Raw genomic sequence first — 15,624 nt, 5'->3', positions numbered from 1 at the left:
ATATCGAGATATCACTCACCCCTAGTATGTATGTATGTATGTATGTATGTATATGTGTGAGTGTGTGTGCATTTTGTCTCAGCAGTCAATTAGCTGGTGCTTCAGCCATCGATGTGATGGTGTAAATGCGGGCTTACTGTAGCGTGATTCCAGATAACAGGTGTGAGTTTTGGCGTGCTGTGACAGAAATAGACTTCATCATATATTATCAGCCAACTCCTGCTCACAGGCCATTATTTGGCGTGAAGAAATGTTCATTCTTTGTGCGACAAAATAAACCATCTTCCATCTGCTTATGCTTGCAACAGTGTTTGACCCGTGTCTGACCCTGGAATGGAGCAGATGTGGATATTGTGTGTGAATATTGTTAGCTATTGGATGAAACTGTATGCATAGTGGAAACACTTGCGTATATTGTTTGTTGGTTGTCAGCAGGACTGTTTGCGCTCCATGGGCTTTACGTCCTCTCCTGCATTCATGTGTCGTTAGGAAGCGTCGGGTCTCCAGTGTGTGTGTGTGTGTGTGTGTGTTTGTGTGTGTCTTGTTAACAGTCGTTGGATTTATGTCCCAAAGTCTGTGCCTATCCTCTCTGAAGGATTGTTTGCTTGTCTGTGTGTGTTTTGCATCCTCGTTTGTCCTTGTCCTGTTGGATTATTCGCATGTTTGTGTGTGTGGTTTTTATATAATAGTGTTGAGTGTCTAAGATTGTGTGTGTGTGCTGTGTAGCGAAGTTAAGGGGTCGGGGACTCTGTCTGTCCCTCTAATGGGCTCTTTCATTGCTTTCCATTCAGCGGTGCCGTGTGTGTGAGGGATTATGGGGAACTGTAGTGGCTGCTTGTTAAAGCTGAAGAAAAGGGTCTGGGTGTGTCGATTGGATTAACTTGTTTGGGCTTATTAAGAGCGGAGACGCACAGCCCTTTTAAAAGCACTGCATGGGGCTCTCTGTCTCACACACACACACTCACACCGAGCTGGCAGGTCACCATTCAATTAGGAAGAGAAGCCCCCCTCCTCTACGTCCCCTTGTCTTTCGCAGATAAATGCAAACCTTTTTTTCTTTCTCCCTCCTTTACATACATTCCCTATAGGCTGAGCCTGTATTGGTCATAATGGAGGATTTTCTAAGACAGGAAATCAGCTTTTAGCCATCATGCTTTTTGTCTTAGTTTCTTTTATCCTCACTAACACCTCTTTTCGTTCTCACCTTCCACTTACTTTCCAGTCTATCGATCTACTCGGCTCTCCCACAGAAGTGCACTTCAGAGAATTCAGGGGGCTCAGGCCAGCGTGAGGTTAATTCACTCGCCAGAGATCTCGGCATGCATCAGACAAACTAAGTGCGTGTCTACCTGAAACTGTATATTGTTAAAGGTTCAAAAGCACTTTCATTACGGAAGCTGATTTATGCATGGGGTACTTTGACTTAAGCTACATGTCTCAGTCGGAGATTTCAGAGCGTCTGTGTCCTAAGAAGTTTTATTGTAGTTTGTCACTTCACACTGAAAGTGTGAAAGCCACCCAATCGCAGTCAAACAGAACACTTGCAGTTGTGTAAAACAAGATCTTAGCCCTAGAAAAACTGGCAGTAACTGCATATGAATCTTTTTTTTTTTATAGAATAGTTCTATAATCTAAAATCACAATTTTACATGATCTTTGACTCCATCCAAATTAATATCCATTTTTACATACTACATGCCTAAACTAACTTTTAGAATTTAAAATAATTGTTTTTAAGGTTTTAAATTTTAATTTTAGACTCGATAGTGCTTAATTTTAATATGTTATATTTTAATAGGATATTTTAAATGCATATGCTCATTTATCCAGTTTTTGAATTTGAATTTACCTTTAGACTCACTTAATAGTTAAACACAAAGACTGAAACCTTTGTACAGTAAAATTAATAACACTGTTAAAAGTAAAGGTTAAGCTTTTATGTATAACACATTATAAAAGTAGTAGTAGTAATCCATGAATTATGCCTTGTAATGTATTTTACAGTCTCATTAATAATTATAATCAGTAAATACATTATAACACTTACCAATTCATTGTTATGCTATGCATTTTAAATTCAGTTATAATTATTTAAGACCGTATACAGTATAATGTATGCATTTCTAAAACTTCATAATCTTTTTAACAGTGTTTAAAACAAATTTCACTGTGAATTGTAATGTGGTTCATAGAGATGCATTTGGTTTTAAAATCATGTTGCACTGAACCCTGTTTTATTAAGTCTGAGTTCTCTGAACCTGAGCCTTTACCCTAACCAAGGGACTTAACTCCAGGATGTTCAGGAGGGATGTCTATGAAGTCGGTGTGGCTATAAGGCTTAAGATGAAAATCACATGCTAAACAACATTAAACTAAATCCATGCTGTCATGGTTTTAGCCACGCGTGCACACGTTTCTTGTAGTGGTGCAAGAGTTCAGTCGCACTGTTTGCATGAGGTTCATTCCCTTATAAGCCTCTTGTTTTATGAAATAACAGCGATCCGAGAATTTGCAAATATGTAATGTGGCTCATATCTCAGGAAGCACACAAAAGCGATATTGCGGAAATCTTGAAGAGAAGGCAGAGAACGATGAGGATTGCATGTATAGTGGTGGAGATTTTATTGGTTTTGCAGTTGGTTTATTCAAATGCATTGATAAGCACATGTTAGCTGACGTGGCTGCACAATTTCAAAGCGCATGCTTGTTTGCTATAAATAAATATCGACAGGCAGACAGACCTGAGTCGCTTGTCGGTCTCGCTCTCATTCTCTGCTCAGTCCCTCATCATCTGCTTGCATTCACATGCAGATTTTTGGAAACACAGTCTCAGGAAGGGCTAATCCATTCCCCCGCTGTGACAGAAAACCATTGAGGAGAATGAGAGAGAGATGTTTACCGATGAGCTGCGATCTTTAAATAACACAGATTTCACATGTCGATAAAACGGAGCGATTCAGCACACTCTTGGATTGCATGTTTTCAGTTTAAGATTCGTTCCCTCTGAAAGTCTGACTGACAAGATGGGTGGTAAAGGATTGTCAGACGTTCTTGCTGAGCTTCGAGATGTTTCTGCTTCAGTTTAATCACGTCACCACCTAAAGAGCTGTAATTAACACAGTTGCCCTCTGGCACGACTTGATTTAGCCAAGTATTACATGTTCCTAGATCTTTTGTTGGTGCTGCATAACATAGCTGTAAATTATAGCCCTAGTTGAACCCAGAACCCAACCAATCAGGGGGATGATGGGGTAAGAATGTTGTACAAGCCCTTAACCCCAGCTGTAAGCCTAATCCTAAAACCTGATTGGTTGATACGAATGCTGTTCCAGAACAACAAGGATATTGATCCAGGAACATGTCCTACCTACTTAGCCAAACCATATTAAACATCTCACCAAGGTTATTATATCATTATTTTATTTCCACTTTATCTGTCTTAATTTTACTTAGTTTTCACTCGATGACTGATGGTTTTATTGTAGTTTTTTCTTCAAAAGCTTTCTAGATTCAGTTTATTTCATTTTTATTTTGGTTTTAGAATTTTAGGGCTGCCAAAGTTAAAGCACTCAATGTTTCAATAAAAAGTTTTGCTATCTAACCTCTGTGAAGTTTACACATTTGGTAATATAGCATATTTTAGAAAAACTAAACCAAAATTGTCACCTTTCTTAGCTTTGCTGTCTAGGACATCAATATAAATGCTTAACGATTGGCAATCAGATGTGCTGTAAAACAAAGTTTGATACGTTTGCACATTTGTGCTGAAATCAAAGTCCTGATCTAGTTCCATTGGGGCTTGCAAGTTGGAACCCTTGAACAGGGCATTTCTCCTAAAGTTACTCTAGCAGGATTGTTCCTTAAACTTCCCATTAGACTGTCTTTGCTAGTCTGAGAGTTGGCTGGTGGGTGGCAGTGCTGCCTAAAACGTGGTCAGATGGTCCTATAACACGTTCTCCAAGAGAGCTGCTGTTTCCTGTGTCTCCTGTCTGGCAGCGCTCCCTGTTTTCTCCTCTTCCTCTGGAGCGAAAGAGCTGAAGATGGAGGGAGGCAGAGCAGGAATTCAGCCAGAGATTTATGGCCCGGGGGGAGATTGATTACACCCGTCACTGGCCCTGATGTGTGCTTGGCATTTGCCCCACCTCCCGACTCATCAGCATGTTACACATACACCCACACACAATATGGACATTTACACTCCAAGCAGAAACTCCTGGAAACCGCCTCGAGATCTTTTTGGGCAAAACACCATCCCAGTCGCTGTCTGAACTGCAGACAGGCTCTCTTTTGACACCTGCATCATTTAAAAAAAAGAAAAACACCTCGGAAGGGTTTCAGCAGGTCAACGCAGGGTTTTGTTCTTACCGTGTGTGTTGTGAGCATTGGTGGGTGCTTTATTCCTCTTGTGACTGAAGGAAGTGATAGGCTGTTGATGGATGTGTGCTGTGGGATGGCCAGGAAGGACGGGGCTGCTGGATTTCCATGTGATGCAGCAGGTGTGTGTTTGTAATTCAGTCCACGGAGCCGAGAGGCAGCTGGAGCAGCATTAAACCTACATACTTCTGTGTGTGTGTGTGTGTGTGTGTGTGTGTCCTCCTCCTGTGCTTCACAGGTGTGAGTTGAAGAACTGAATAAAAAAAAAAAAACGTATACACATTTGAGCCGTGACCTAGTGGTTGGTGCTTGTGCTCTGACACATGCGAGTTTGAATCTGCCTTTTCCTATTTAAGTTTATTTTATTTTACACTTTTATTTCATTATTTTAAATTCTAAGTATTAGTTTTAATATTTAAACTTGTTTTTTATTTATGCTTTTAAACAAGTGTAATTTTACTTTTGTTATTTACACTAATTTTTATTTGTGATTTTAAAATTAAACTTTTTATAATTGTATTAATGCTTTTATTATTATGCTGTTGAAACTTAATTTTTTTATTTAGCAAACAATTACAGAGAGAAAAAGAAACTTTTATTATTTAAACTTTTTCATTTAGTTTTTAAAATATTTTGAAAAAGAAATATGTAATTTTATTAATACTTTTATTTAGACGTATTAATTATTTTAAAAACATTAAATATTTATAACTTTATTAATACTTTCAATATTAAACTTTTTTTCTAATTCAAAAAATATTTTATATGCTATAACCTCCAGTTCTCAAATGACTTTTATAATACTGTTTTTCCATCTAAATCAGTGTAATTCCGGCACATCTTGCTTATTCTGACTACATCAGTAACAATTACTTTTTTCTTCATTTTGCAGGTCGGCCTCGGCAAACCAGTGTCTGTAGAATCATACCTGCGTCTGCGCAGTCATGCTGGCCTGTCTGCAGAGGAGGCAGAACCCTGCGCACCAGCACGCCACGGCCGTCTGCAGCAACAGCAAGAGTCTTGAGCCAACGCAACACGTCAACCGCAAATGTGAGCAGAGTTTAGATTTCTGGTTTTAGATTCATTTGACCATAAATGACAAATACAAATGGTCGACAGCAAACTTGCTGATTGCTGGCACAGCAGATTAGATTTACCTCCTTCTGATGGGACCGAACACTCAGACTGAATGATTAAATGTGACTGTGTAGTTAGGCACTGACGGCATTGAGGATGAGTTAAATGAACTTTGACAATAGACTCTTCTTTCACACTGTTCTATTAACAAAGCTTTTTTATGTCAGCGTGATGAAGCACATTCATGACCCCTGAAATGTTCACATCACATTCATTTCATGCCCCAAGAAGCTTCGCTCCACACACAGTGGCATTGTTTAGACAAAAAGAGTTAACATCTTGTTTTTCGCAGCCTTGATTGGAGTGCTGCTGGCTTTTGTCCTTGTGCTCGAGTCTGTTCTCCCCTCCGATAGTATTTATACTCCACTCTACTGTAGTGTACTCTGCCGCAGAGGTGCAGAAATACAATTGTCCTCTTGAATAATTGAAGAATTGGCTTTTATATTCTCTTTGTACTAAAGCAAATTGTTCAAATATTAGCTGTAAAGTATTTACTTTTTTTTTTTTTTTTTTTTACTGTTGCTTTGCTCTTAATAGAATAAAATATCAACAGTTATTTTACCTTTTTTTTTTACCAGTCTTTAGAAAACTGAAATTAAATTCAAATCTATTAAATATACATTATAAGATTCATTCAATCTAAATCGTGGCTTGAATCGTGCACTTTAACCTGCTCTGCTCTAGTACATTATACTCAACTCAGCCTCTACCTGTCTATGTGTAATTCTGTGTGGAATGTCTGTGGAAGGTCTTGTTGACCTTATATGGATCATTTATAGAGTGTTTGTCTTCATAGTTCAATAACCATTGAATCTGCGAGAACTAAAGACTTTACTCCTGAGGTTCCCTGCCACGGCTTCAAGTCTTCTAGCTCAAGGTTAGCTCAACATTTGCAGTGGAGTGTCTCCTTACCGACTTACCTGTATGCAAATAGACACATGCTGAAACAAATCTGCTCATTTTCCATAAGCCGGTTTCACACATATGCACAAGAAAACCATGTAGAACAGGTTGCCACACTGTATATTTGTGTACATTTTCATGTGTACGTCCATGTTTGTTCAGGGTCTGTAGGAATTGTACAGACTGACAAATCTCGTTCTGGCAGGCTCTGAGATTAAAGAAATGTTGTTTTTTTCCAACCAAAGATCCCAGGGCTCTGCTTTAAGCTTCAGATTAGACTTAAACTGAGGGAGCTCTTCCTGTAATGAGAAGGAGAGAAGAAAGGAAAGAACAGAGAGGAAGAGGGGGGATGTCCTTCTTTTAGAACATTCCATATGCTTTCGGTTCTGTTTTGTTGGCGTGGCAGTATTCCACATGCACAAGCTGATTACGGTGAGGACAGGCAGAAGAGCTGAGGAACTTCTGACCACTGTCCCTTAGGTTCAGCTCTAAGCTCAGAGCAGCTTAAAGGTAATAGGATGGCATCGTCCTCCTGCTGCTCTCTGATCAGCTTGGTCTCGTTCTGCTTTCACCTTCTTGACAAACAGGAAAAGGTCAAAGGGACGGCTGTTTTGGGAAAGACATCCATGGGCACCTGCTGCCGTTGTCTGAGATGTTTCTGTTGTGAGGTTTTAAGAATGTGTGCGTGTATGTTTTGTAAAAGAGTGAACTTTGAGAACAGGAAGTGACAGAACTTTACTGGTGCAATAGAAATGAATCAGTGAGTGAATTCATCCATGGACAGGCAGGTGGATGGATGGATGGATGGATGGATGGAGAAGCAAAAGGTTGAATGAATGAATGTATGATTGAATAAGTGAATGGATGGATGAATGAGTAGATGAATGAGTGGATAGATGGATTAACAAGCATAGAATGGATGAATAATTGAAGGAATAATTGAAGGGTGGATGGATGAAAGAATGGATGAAGAAGCGGATGGATGGATGATTGAACAATTGAAAAAGTGGATGGATGATGGATGGGTGGGTGGATAGAAGGAAGGAAGAATGGATAAAAAAGAGGATGGTTGGATGAATGAATGCATGGAGCAGAATGGATGAATGAATTAATGAGTGGATGGGTGAAGAAATGGATGGATAGATGAACATTTTTGGATGGATTCAAAATGAATGAGCAAACGGATGGATGAAGAAGTAAATGATTGAATGAATGAATGAATGAGTGGATGATTGAAAAAGCTGCAAATGGATTGATGAAGTAGTGGTTGGATGAATTGACAATCCAAGCAGAGGTATAAATGTTGAATGGATGAAGAAGTTTCATCGATCAATGATTTTGCATGGAAATGAAAAAAAAAAGAAAGAACAGAGACCGCCATGCTTGATTTAAATTGATTCCCTCCCTTCAATTTCAGCAGGATTTAGCCGCTTCCTTTCTCGACTTCTTATTGAGAAGCAGTCGGTAGGGGTCTGAGGCTGAAATCAATAGCAAAAGAACAGTTTCTTTTTCTTTCTGTCTCACAAACTCACTCACTCACTCTTCCTGGCGTCCATTTGCTTTGGATTGAGAGATGGCTACAGTAAAGCACAAGCTCATAACAATAAGTAAAAGACCTTAGTGTGTGTCATTGATTAGAGTGTCTGTGGTTTCAGTATATATGGACTGCACCGTCTGGTCTGGAGCTGCAGACAGGTGTCAGGCTTTGGACGGAGAGAGGCCAGTTTGTCTGGAGATGATGGAGGTGGATGGGTTTCTGCTTTCTGTCCTCCTCAGATCTGGTATGAGTAGAGTGAGAGGAGCTGGGAGGGTATTCAAATAACTATAAAGTAAAAGCCCCCTTCTGCATGCAGATGCTGAGTGCTGTACAGTTCATTGATGCGACTCCCATTAAAAAATGCCTTGTACCCTCAATAAAAAAGGGACTTAACTGGCTCCAGCATCAGCTGCGAGTGCTCAGATCGCCTCGCCAGACAATCAATTTCCCCAGAGTGCATGGAGCTTAGCGGGCGAGAGAGAGAGGCGGGAAATAGGAAAGGAGGTTGTTTTCATTATCACACCTCTTTCCCTGTCTGAGCAGAAAGAGAACTCAAAAAAACGAGAGCGAAATTCAGGCGAGTTGCAAAGTGGAGGTAGCGAGAAACCGAGAGAGAGAGAGCGAGCTACGTGCTTTTTAAAAAGCCGTTGACCGCCTGCCCTTAAAAATATCGTATTAGATTTGCTTCAGTGAGGAGGCCTTTTGAGTTTTCCCCCTTCTAGCCAAGAAATGAAAAAGAAACGCCAAGCATTAGTTAAATTATAAATCACAGCCGCTCGCTTTCAGCATGCCTAAATTCTCGGAGTATGTGGCGGCACTCTTGCGCGTCAGGGCTTGTCGTTCCTAATTAAATCTCCCTGTTCGGGTGACATTTGTAGCTGTCGTCCAGCCCCCCGCCAGCGTCTGTCTGCCAGGAGCTTAGATGGCGACATGAAAGTCTGAGCGGAGGGCAGATCCCCTTCATCACTGAGCACCCTGGGGACAGGAGCACCGGGCCGGACACATCACAGCCACTCCAACACTGACCTCTGCAATGCATTCTGGGTGCTTTTCTGCATTTCTTGCTTTCGTAGCTCGTTTTTTCCTTCACACCTTCTTTTGCTCTTTCACTCTCTTTTTTGTGTTCTTTTGAATATTCCCTACTCCTTCATTAATTCCTGCCCTTTTCTTTCTTTCTTTCTTTCTTTCTTTCTTTCTTTCTTTCTTTCTTTCACTTTATTTTCTTTCTTTTATTCCATTTTATTTCCCTTTTTTTCACACTCAGTTTATTCCTGGTTTTTAAATTTCATTGCTTTCTTGTTCTTTCTTTCTTTCTTTCTTTCTTTTTAGTCTCACTTTCCTTTTTTCTTTCTTTCTATTCACTCTCTCTTTCACTCTTTTTTTCTTTATTTTTTCATTCACTCTCATCTTCTAATTCTTTACTTCATTCTTTTTCTAAATTGCTTTTCTCTCACTCATTTATTTTTCATAATTTCCCTCTTGTTCACTCTAGTTCTCTCTCTTTTGCTTTTTTCTGTGCTTTTTTTCTCTTTATCTAAATTTTTTTGTTCACTCTTGCTCATGATTTAATTTTTATCTCTTGCTTTCTCTTTACTATCTCTAATTTTGCTTATTTCCACTCTTTTGCTCCAGTTTATTTTTCCTCCTTTTGCTTTGCCTTTTTCATGCATTTTAATTTTCTTTCTATTCTCCTTCATGTAGATTGAATGTTACACATGCTAATGTTACACATGATCAGTTACACACACTCACCTGTGTAAGGTGAGTGCTTCACGTCCAATCACAACACTCTTCTCCCTCTACCCTGAAGCACAGCAGGTATTGGCAGCCAATCAGATGCACATATGGCACTGTGACATCATTTGCAGGGTCACAACATCCAATCCGGTAGATAGAGATTATCACCTCTGAAGGCCCGTTGGGAAAGATTTTAACCATATGAGAAGCAGAAGTCAGTACCATACTGACAAGACGTCAGAATTGGACTGAGCTTTAGTTCTCACATTAATGGCTAAGGGTTGTGGAAGGGTCATGAAATGCTGATGCCTGCCAGAATGTCTTTGTTTCAGCAGTGCATTGCTCCTCCAGTCCAGCAGGGGTCCCCACACAGAAAACAAATCACATTTGCACAAGATATTTAAACATGCTTACAAGGCCAACTAAAAGGTCACCTTTAGCCTTAGTTTCTAATCTGCCCATATTCACCTTTTTACATTGATTGACAGCTGCCCTCAGGCCCTGTGTCTGCACAGATTTGGATTTTTTTCCCTCCATGTCATGATTCTGAGGCATTTAGGGCTTTCATTGCTCATGATGTGCAATGAGCATTCACATTAATGTCAATAAGTGACTAGGCAAAGACAATCAGAGTTTTTTTATTGTTGTTTGTATCCAGTCAGTATTCTTTGCTACCCAAGGTTACAATTGGCCGATCGCCCTGCCAGCAACCTGCAGACACACCCTAAGGTTCATTTCCGGGCACTGCTGGGAACCCACCAGCCTTTCCACTTATTCTGTGCCCATCCTAGGGCTTTGGGTGCCACTGGCATAGAGGGCAGAGCAGGGTGGGGAAGGGGGCCTGGTATGCTAGCGGCTGTTGCCGTGACTTTGGCAGACGAAAGCGAGATGCCCTGTAAGCTGGCGCATGAGCCTCCCAGGTACATGAACGGGTTGGAAGGAGGTAGAGAGGGAGGGCAGGAGAGGAGGAGGAAGAGGTGGAGGGGATCCAGGGCTCCCAGAGCAGCTGAGGAAATGAGATCACACTCGGAGACTGACCTTCCATTGGGGGTCGAGAGACAGGTCAGAAGATGAAGAATATGAGCACACACACTGTGATATCTGCCTGTCTCCATCTCATATTTATTAATCACTCTCTGTCTGGCTGACTGACCTTCTGTTTGTCTATTTTTCTTTCTATCTCGATCTCTATCAATCTTTTTTCTCTCTGTCCGTCTGTATCCGTCTTATTTGTCCATATCTGTCTGTCTGTCTGTCTGTCTGGATCTCTATAACTCTCTGTCTTTATATAGGCATATATCTCTGTCTATCTATCAATCTATCTATCTCCTTCTGTCTTGTCTATGTATATTTCTCTCCATTTCTCTCTATATGTGACCCTGGACCACAAAACCGGTCTTAAGTGTCAATTTTTTAAAACTGATCCATTGATGTATGGTTTGTTAGGATCAGTCAATATTTGGCTGAGATTAGGGATGCATTGATCCAATACTCGGGATGGGTATCGGCTCCGATCCAGGCATTTTCTGCGGATCGGGTATCGGACAGACGAGACGGATCCAAATCCGATCCTGTGTATACTATTGTGTTATTGTTGAGCCACACGGAAGGCACAAAAACATTATTATAAAGCATCAAAACGTTTTCGAGAAAATATTTCAAGTGTTCTGAAGCTGCTACATAGTTCAGTGTGAGGTACAGATTAATATTGAAGTCATTAAATTCACGTTCACAAACTCTTCTCTCTACTGCAGCTGTCAGTGATCCTCCGTTCAGAAATCAAACTGCGTGTCTCGTTCGGTTACTACAGTCAAAACCATGAAACTCTCTTCAAGAGTGCACAGTAACAGAGGTTGAAAACTGTTCAAAGAAAAGGCTCATTAAACTAACGCACAGATTTAATACATTATGTATCAATTTCTCTTTCCTTCGTACTAATGATGTCTGGTTCACGAACAAATCATTTGATTTGACCGGTTCGTCTTAGTGAACCAGTTCTCCAAATCGGACTGAATCGTTTGAACCGGTTCGCATCCACAGTTAGCATTAATCCACAAATTACTTAGTTAATTACATTTTTAATGTGGCTAACAATCCCTCCGAGTAATTCATTAACTGAAACAGTACACTGACTGAACTGCTGTGAAGAGAGAACTGAAGATGAACACGAGCCGAGCAGGTTTCTATGTGGACTCGGAGGGCTGCACAGCCTGCACACTCTGACTCCATGGTGTTTCAAGCTCATCATTCTGCACACAGGATGTGCATAAGCGCTCTGACGCCTTTAGTATTATAATACTTTTCTACTCAATCAAAGAGGATTAATAGTCTTTCTTTTTCTGTGCTATCTATCATATGTTGCTGCCTTTATTACTGTTCTACATATTTCAAAGAAACGTCTTTAATATTTCTATATAAATGTATATACTTGTTTTTTCATGAATGTATTTTACAATAATACAAATAGCAATGTGTATCATTTTACCAGATTTTAGACTTACTCCCTTTTATTTTTAAATAAAATATTTCAGTAGATTTTATTAAAAAAAAATTTTTTGCTGGTATCGGATGGAATCGTTCTGAAAAATGGTATCGTTGCATCCCTAGCTGAGATACGACTATTTGAAAATCTGGAATATAAGAATGCAAAAAAATCTAAATACTGGAAAAAAAAAAAAATCACCTTTAAATTTGTCCAAATGAACGCTTAGCAATGCATATTACTAATCAGCAATAACGTTTTGATATATTACGGTAGGAAATTTACTAAATATCTTCATGGAACATGATCTTTACTTAATATCTTAATGATATTTGGCATGAAATAAAAATTTACAATTTTGACCCATACAGTGTATTATTATTTTGGTTATTGCTAAAAAAAAACACCAGTGTCTTAAGGCTGGTTTTGTCGTTTAAATATATCTGTCCTCTATCTTTTCTATAAATATTTCTCACCATCTGTCTTACTCTCTGTCTTTTCTATATGTTTCTCATCGTCTAACTCCCTGCATTCTGTCCATTTCTCTTGTCTGTCTCTCCATCCATTTATCTGCTTCTCTTATTGAATGCGTTATGAAAGAGGAGATTAGTGAAGAAAGACGGACCGATCATATTCACATGGTTTATGTGTGTCTGAGAGAGAGAAAGACAGACAGTACACGACGTGCTAAACTAACATTGTTGCTCCTTTGGGACCTTTAACATCAATTAGAATAGCCTGCCTGACACACTCACTGTCCTCTGGGTAAAGAGAGTGTGTGTGCTAACAGCCTCTCTTGCAAATTAGTATCAGAAGCATTAGTATGAAAGACTCTGCGTGCTTGATTGGGTTTCTTGTTTCCTGTCCTTACACGTCTCTGTGGTCTAATATTCTCAGACACACTGTCAAAAAGCAAACAAAGACATGTTTAGATCTAAATAAACAAGTGTTGGAAATGAAAATAGATCTTGTTTGTGTCTTGTTTGTGCAAATGCAATACCTTTAGTTATTTGGCCGTCTAGTGATATTTTTACTAGCATGCAGACTTATGGCTCAGTGGCCAATGGCTTAATGTGGTTTTACCAGCGCTTGTGTGTGTCGGGTGTTTAATATTCATTTCGAAGCAGTGGAGACCTTGTTTCCTAAATGAGAGAGCAGAAGGGTTGAGACTTGCTCCAGGCTAGCTGCAGGCAGCCCTCTTTTTCTATTTACCTGCAGACTCGCACTGTGAGATCTCCTTCGGCCTGTCAGGACACACACACACACACACACACACACTCACACACACATACTGTACACCCTTAGATCTGTCTTTCTGTTATCTGTTCCTCTGAGATCTTGTTCGTCTTCCTAATCTCAGCCTAATTTTCTGATTTGTCTCTCTATCACACATTGTGCATATGTGTGCAAATCTTGCAGTGTGTGTGTGTGTGTGTGTGTGTATGTGTGTGTGTGTGTGCGTGCATGAATGATTATTTCTAAAAGTTTTCCTGATATGAATCTTGCAGTCGAAACGAGGTCATCTTATCAGAGACGAGCGAAATTGAACCTTTTTTTTCTTCATTTCCTCGCTCACATTATTAGTTATCTCTTCATTATCTTCAGTTCTATCAAGAAGCTTGTGATGTTCTCCAAGATTTTATTTGACGGAGTGTTTGTTCCTCAGTTCTTTCGGTTCTTTTTAATTTTCAACCGAAGAACATTTTATAAGAATAAAAAAAGAATATTTTGGATTAAATACAAGTTGTACATCAATAGCTCCTTAGACTTCTTTTGTACATGTATTATTTTACATATTTGGTTTGTTTTTACAAAAATGAGGTACATATAAAAAAAAAGAAAATACCACTGATGCTGTCGATAGTGCTTGAGTTGTATGTAACACGGGTATTCCTTTAAAAAAAAAAAAAAGAAGAAATCATGCAGCTGGCTATTTTATTTGGCACTTGTCATTTACAAATGTCTGTGACTCTCCTTTCGTTCTCGTTCTCCCAGGAAGATGTTTGGATCCAGCAGTGGCTTGTCCTCGCTGTCGACTTTGTGACCCCAGAAATGCTAACGCACATGAGGGATTTATTCAAGTCGACAAGTCTGTTGTATAAAAGTGAAATGGTCCGCTTGATGTTTTGTTTCTTCATGGGTGGCTATCAGACCTCACCATAGAGAAACCTCTACAAAACTGCATTTGAAGATCCTGAGAGGAGTGGGGCATGTTGTGTGTTGGCGGGCAGAATAAGGACAAAGTAAAGGGAGGACTATGGGGAAAAAATAGCTTCGTAAGTTGTTTGATATACAAGGAATTTGCCTTGAGCCAGGAGTCACCACATAGATAAAACATGTTAACACAAATATCTGCAAAACAAATGGAATCACGGATAGATCTGCAATCACATTTTTGAATGTACTCTAAATGTTTGTGAGCTTATTTTGCAGTGAGTTTCTGAAGCTGTTTATATTATAACTGCTTTGGTTTTGACACACTTGAACAATGCAAAAGTGCAGTACAAGCTTTTCCATTGCCGTTTGCTCTGTTTCTGTCTGTGCCGTTTTCGTTCGCCGGCGAGCCATGTGGCATGAAGTGTGAGAGAAAACAAAGTCGCCCAGTTCTCGTCCCACAATGCCCCTGACATGTGTGCTGACGGTTAGCATTCCACACAGGCAGGGAGAGGACGGCGCTCGCTGCCTGCTGTCGCCGCTGCTGCGGATGATGAAGAGGGGCTCTCGGAGGCGTTAGGAGGAGAGTGTGTGGATGGGGTGTGTGGGGTTCTCCTCTGGGAGTGCAGCGCTTGTTATCTTCCTCTCGCTGCTACAAGCTCAGAGTATTTCTTATTCATCTTTCTTTATAATCTCTCGTACCTCATGCTCTCTCCCACGGTATGGAGGGCAGAGAAAAGCTGTTCTGTGCTGAATAACAAAAACAGCAACACAAAAAGCTCACAAGCACCACAAAACACACAAAGAGTAAAAAACCTATATATGAGATCCATGTTTAAACATTGCATTTGTACAGTTGTAAACACTATTATATCCTTATATATATATTTTATTTGCAAAAAACGATAAATTTTCAAATATCATGTTTTTTATTATGTTGTATATTTTGTGTATTGTGTTTGTTAGCTGTAGTTTTTAGTTATCCAAACTTCAATTTAATAAAGAGATTTATTGGAATGGACAATGAAAAAAAACATGATTTTAGAAAATTGTTAAAAACAGAATTAACTGTTTTTGCAAATGAACTCTTCATATGTATGTTTATATATATATACTGTATATATACTGTATGTATATATATATATATATATATATATATATATATATATATATATATATATATATATATATATATATATATATATATATAATATACGCACACACACTTTACATATATATGCACTTTATATTACACACATATATATATATATTTTTTTTTTCTTTTTCTGTGTTTAAGCAG

General features: G+C 39.3%; 1 protein-coding gene across 3 annotated transcripts in view; it reads left to right on the top strand.

Moving 5' to 3' along the window:
- Positions 1–15,624, top strand: part of LOC127957851 (protein FAM222A-like) — an 82,662-nt gene that overhangs the window by 53,198 nt on the left and 13,840 nt on the right. For all 3 annotated transcript variants that reach the window (XM_052556552.1, XM_052556551.1, XM_052556550.1), the window contains exon 2: positions 5,267–5,424. In XM_052556552.1, coding sequence (XP_052412512.1) covers positions 5,319–5,424 — 106 coding nt within the window. In that variant the 5' untranslated portion in view covers positions 5,267–5,318. The remainder of the gene's footprint in view (positions 1–5,266; positions 5,425–15,624) is intronic.

This window comes from Carassius gibelio, chromosome B5 (assembly GCF_023724105.1).
Source record: "Carassius gibelio isolate Cgi1373 ecotype wild population from Czech Republic chromosome B5, carGib1.2-hapl.c, whole genome shotgun sequence".
Taxonomy (NCBI): Eukaryota; Metazoa; Chordata; class Actinopteri; order Cypriniformes; family Cyprinidae; genus Carassius; species Carassius gibelio.
The sequence above is the reverse complement of the archived record's forward strand: the minus strand, read 5'-3'. Positions and strand labels throughout refer to the sequence as shown.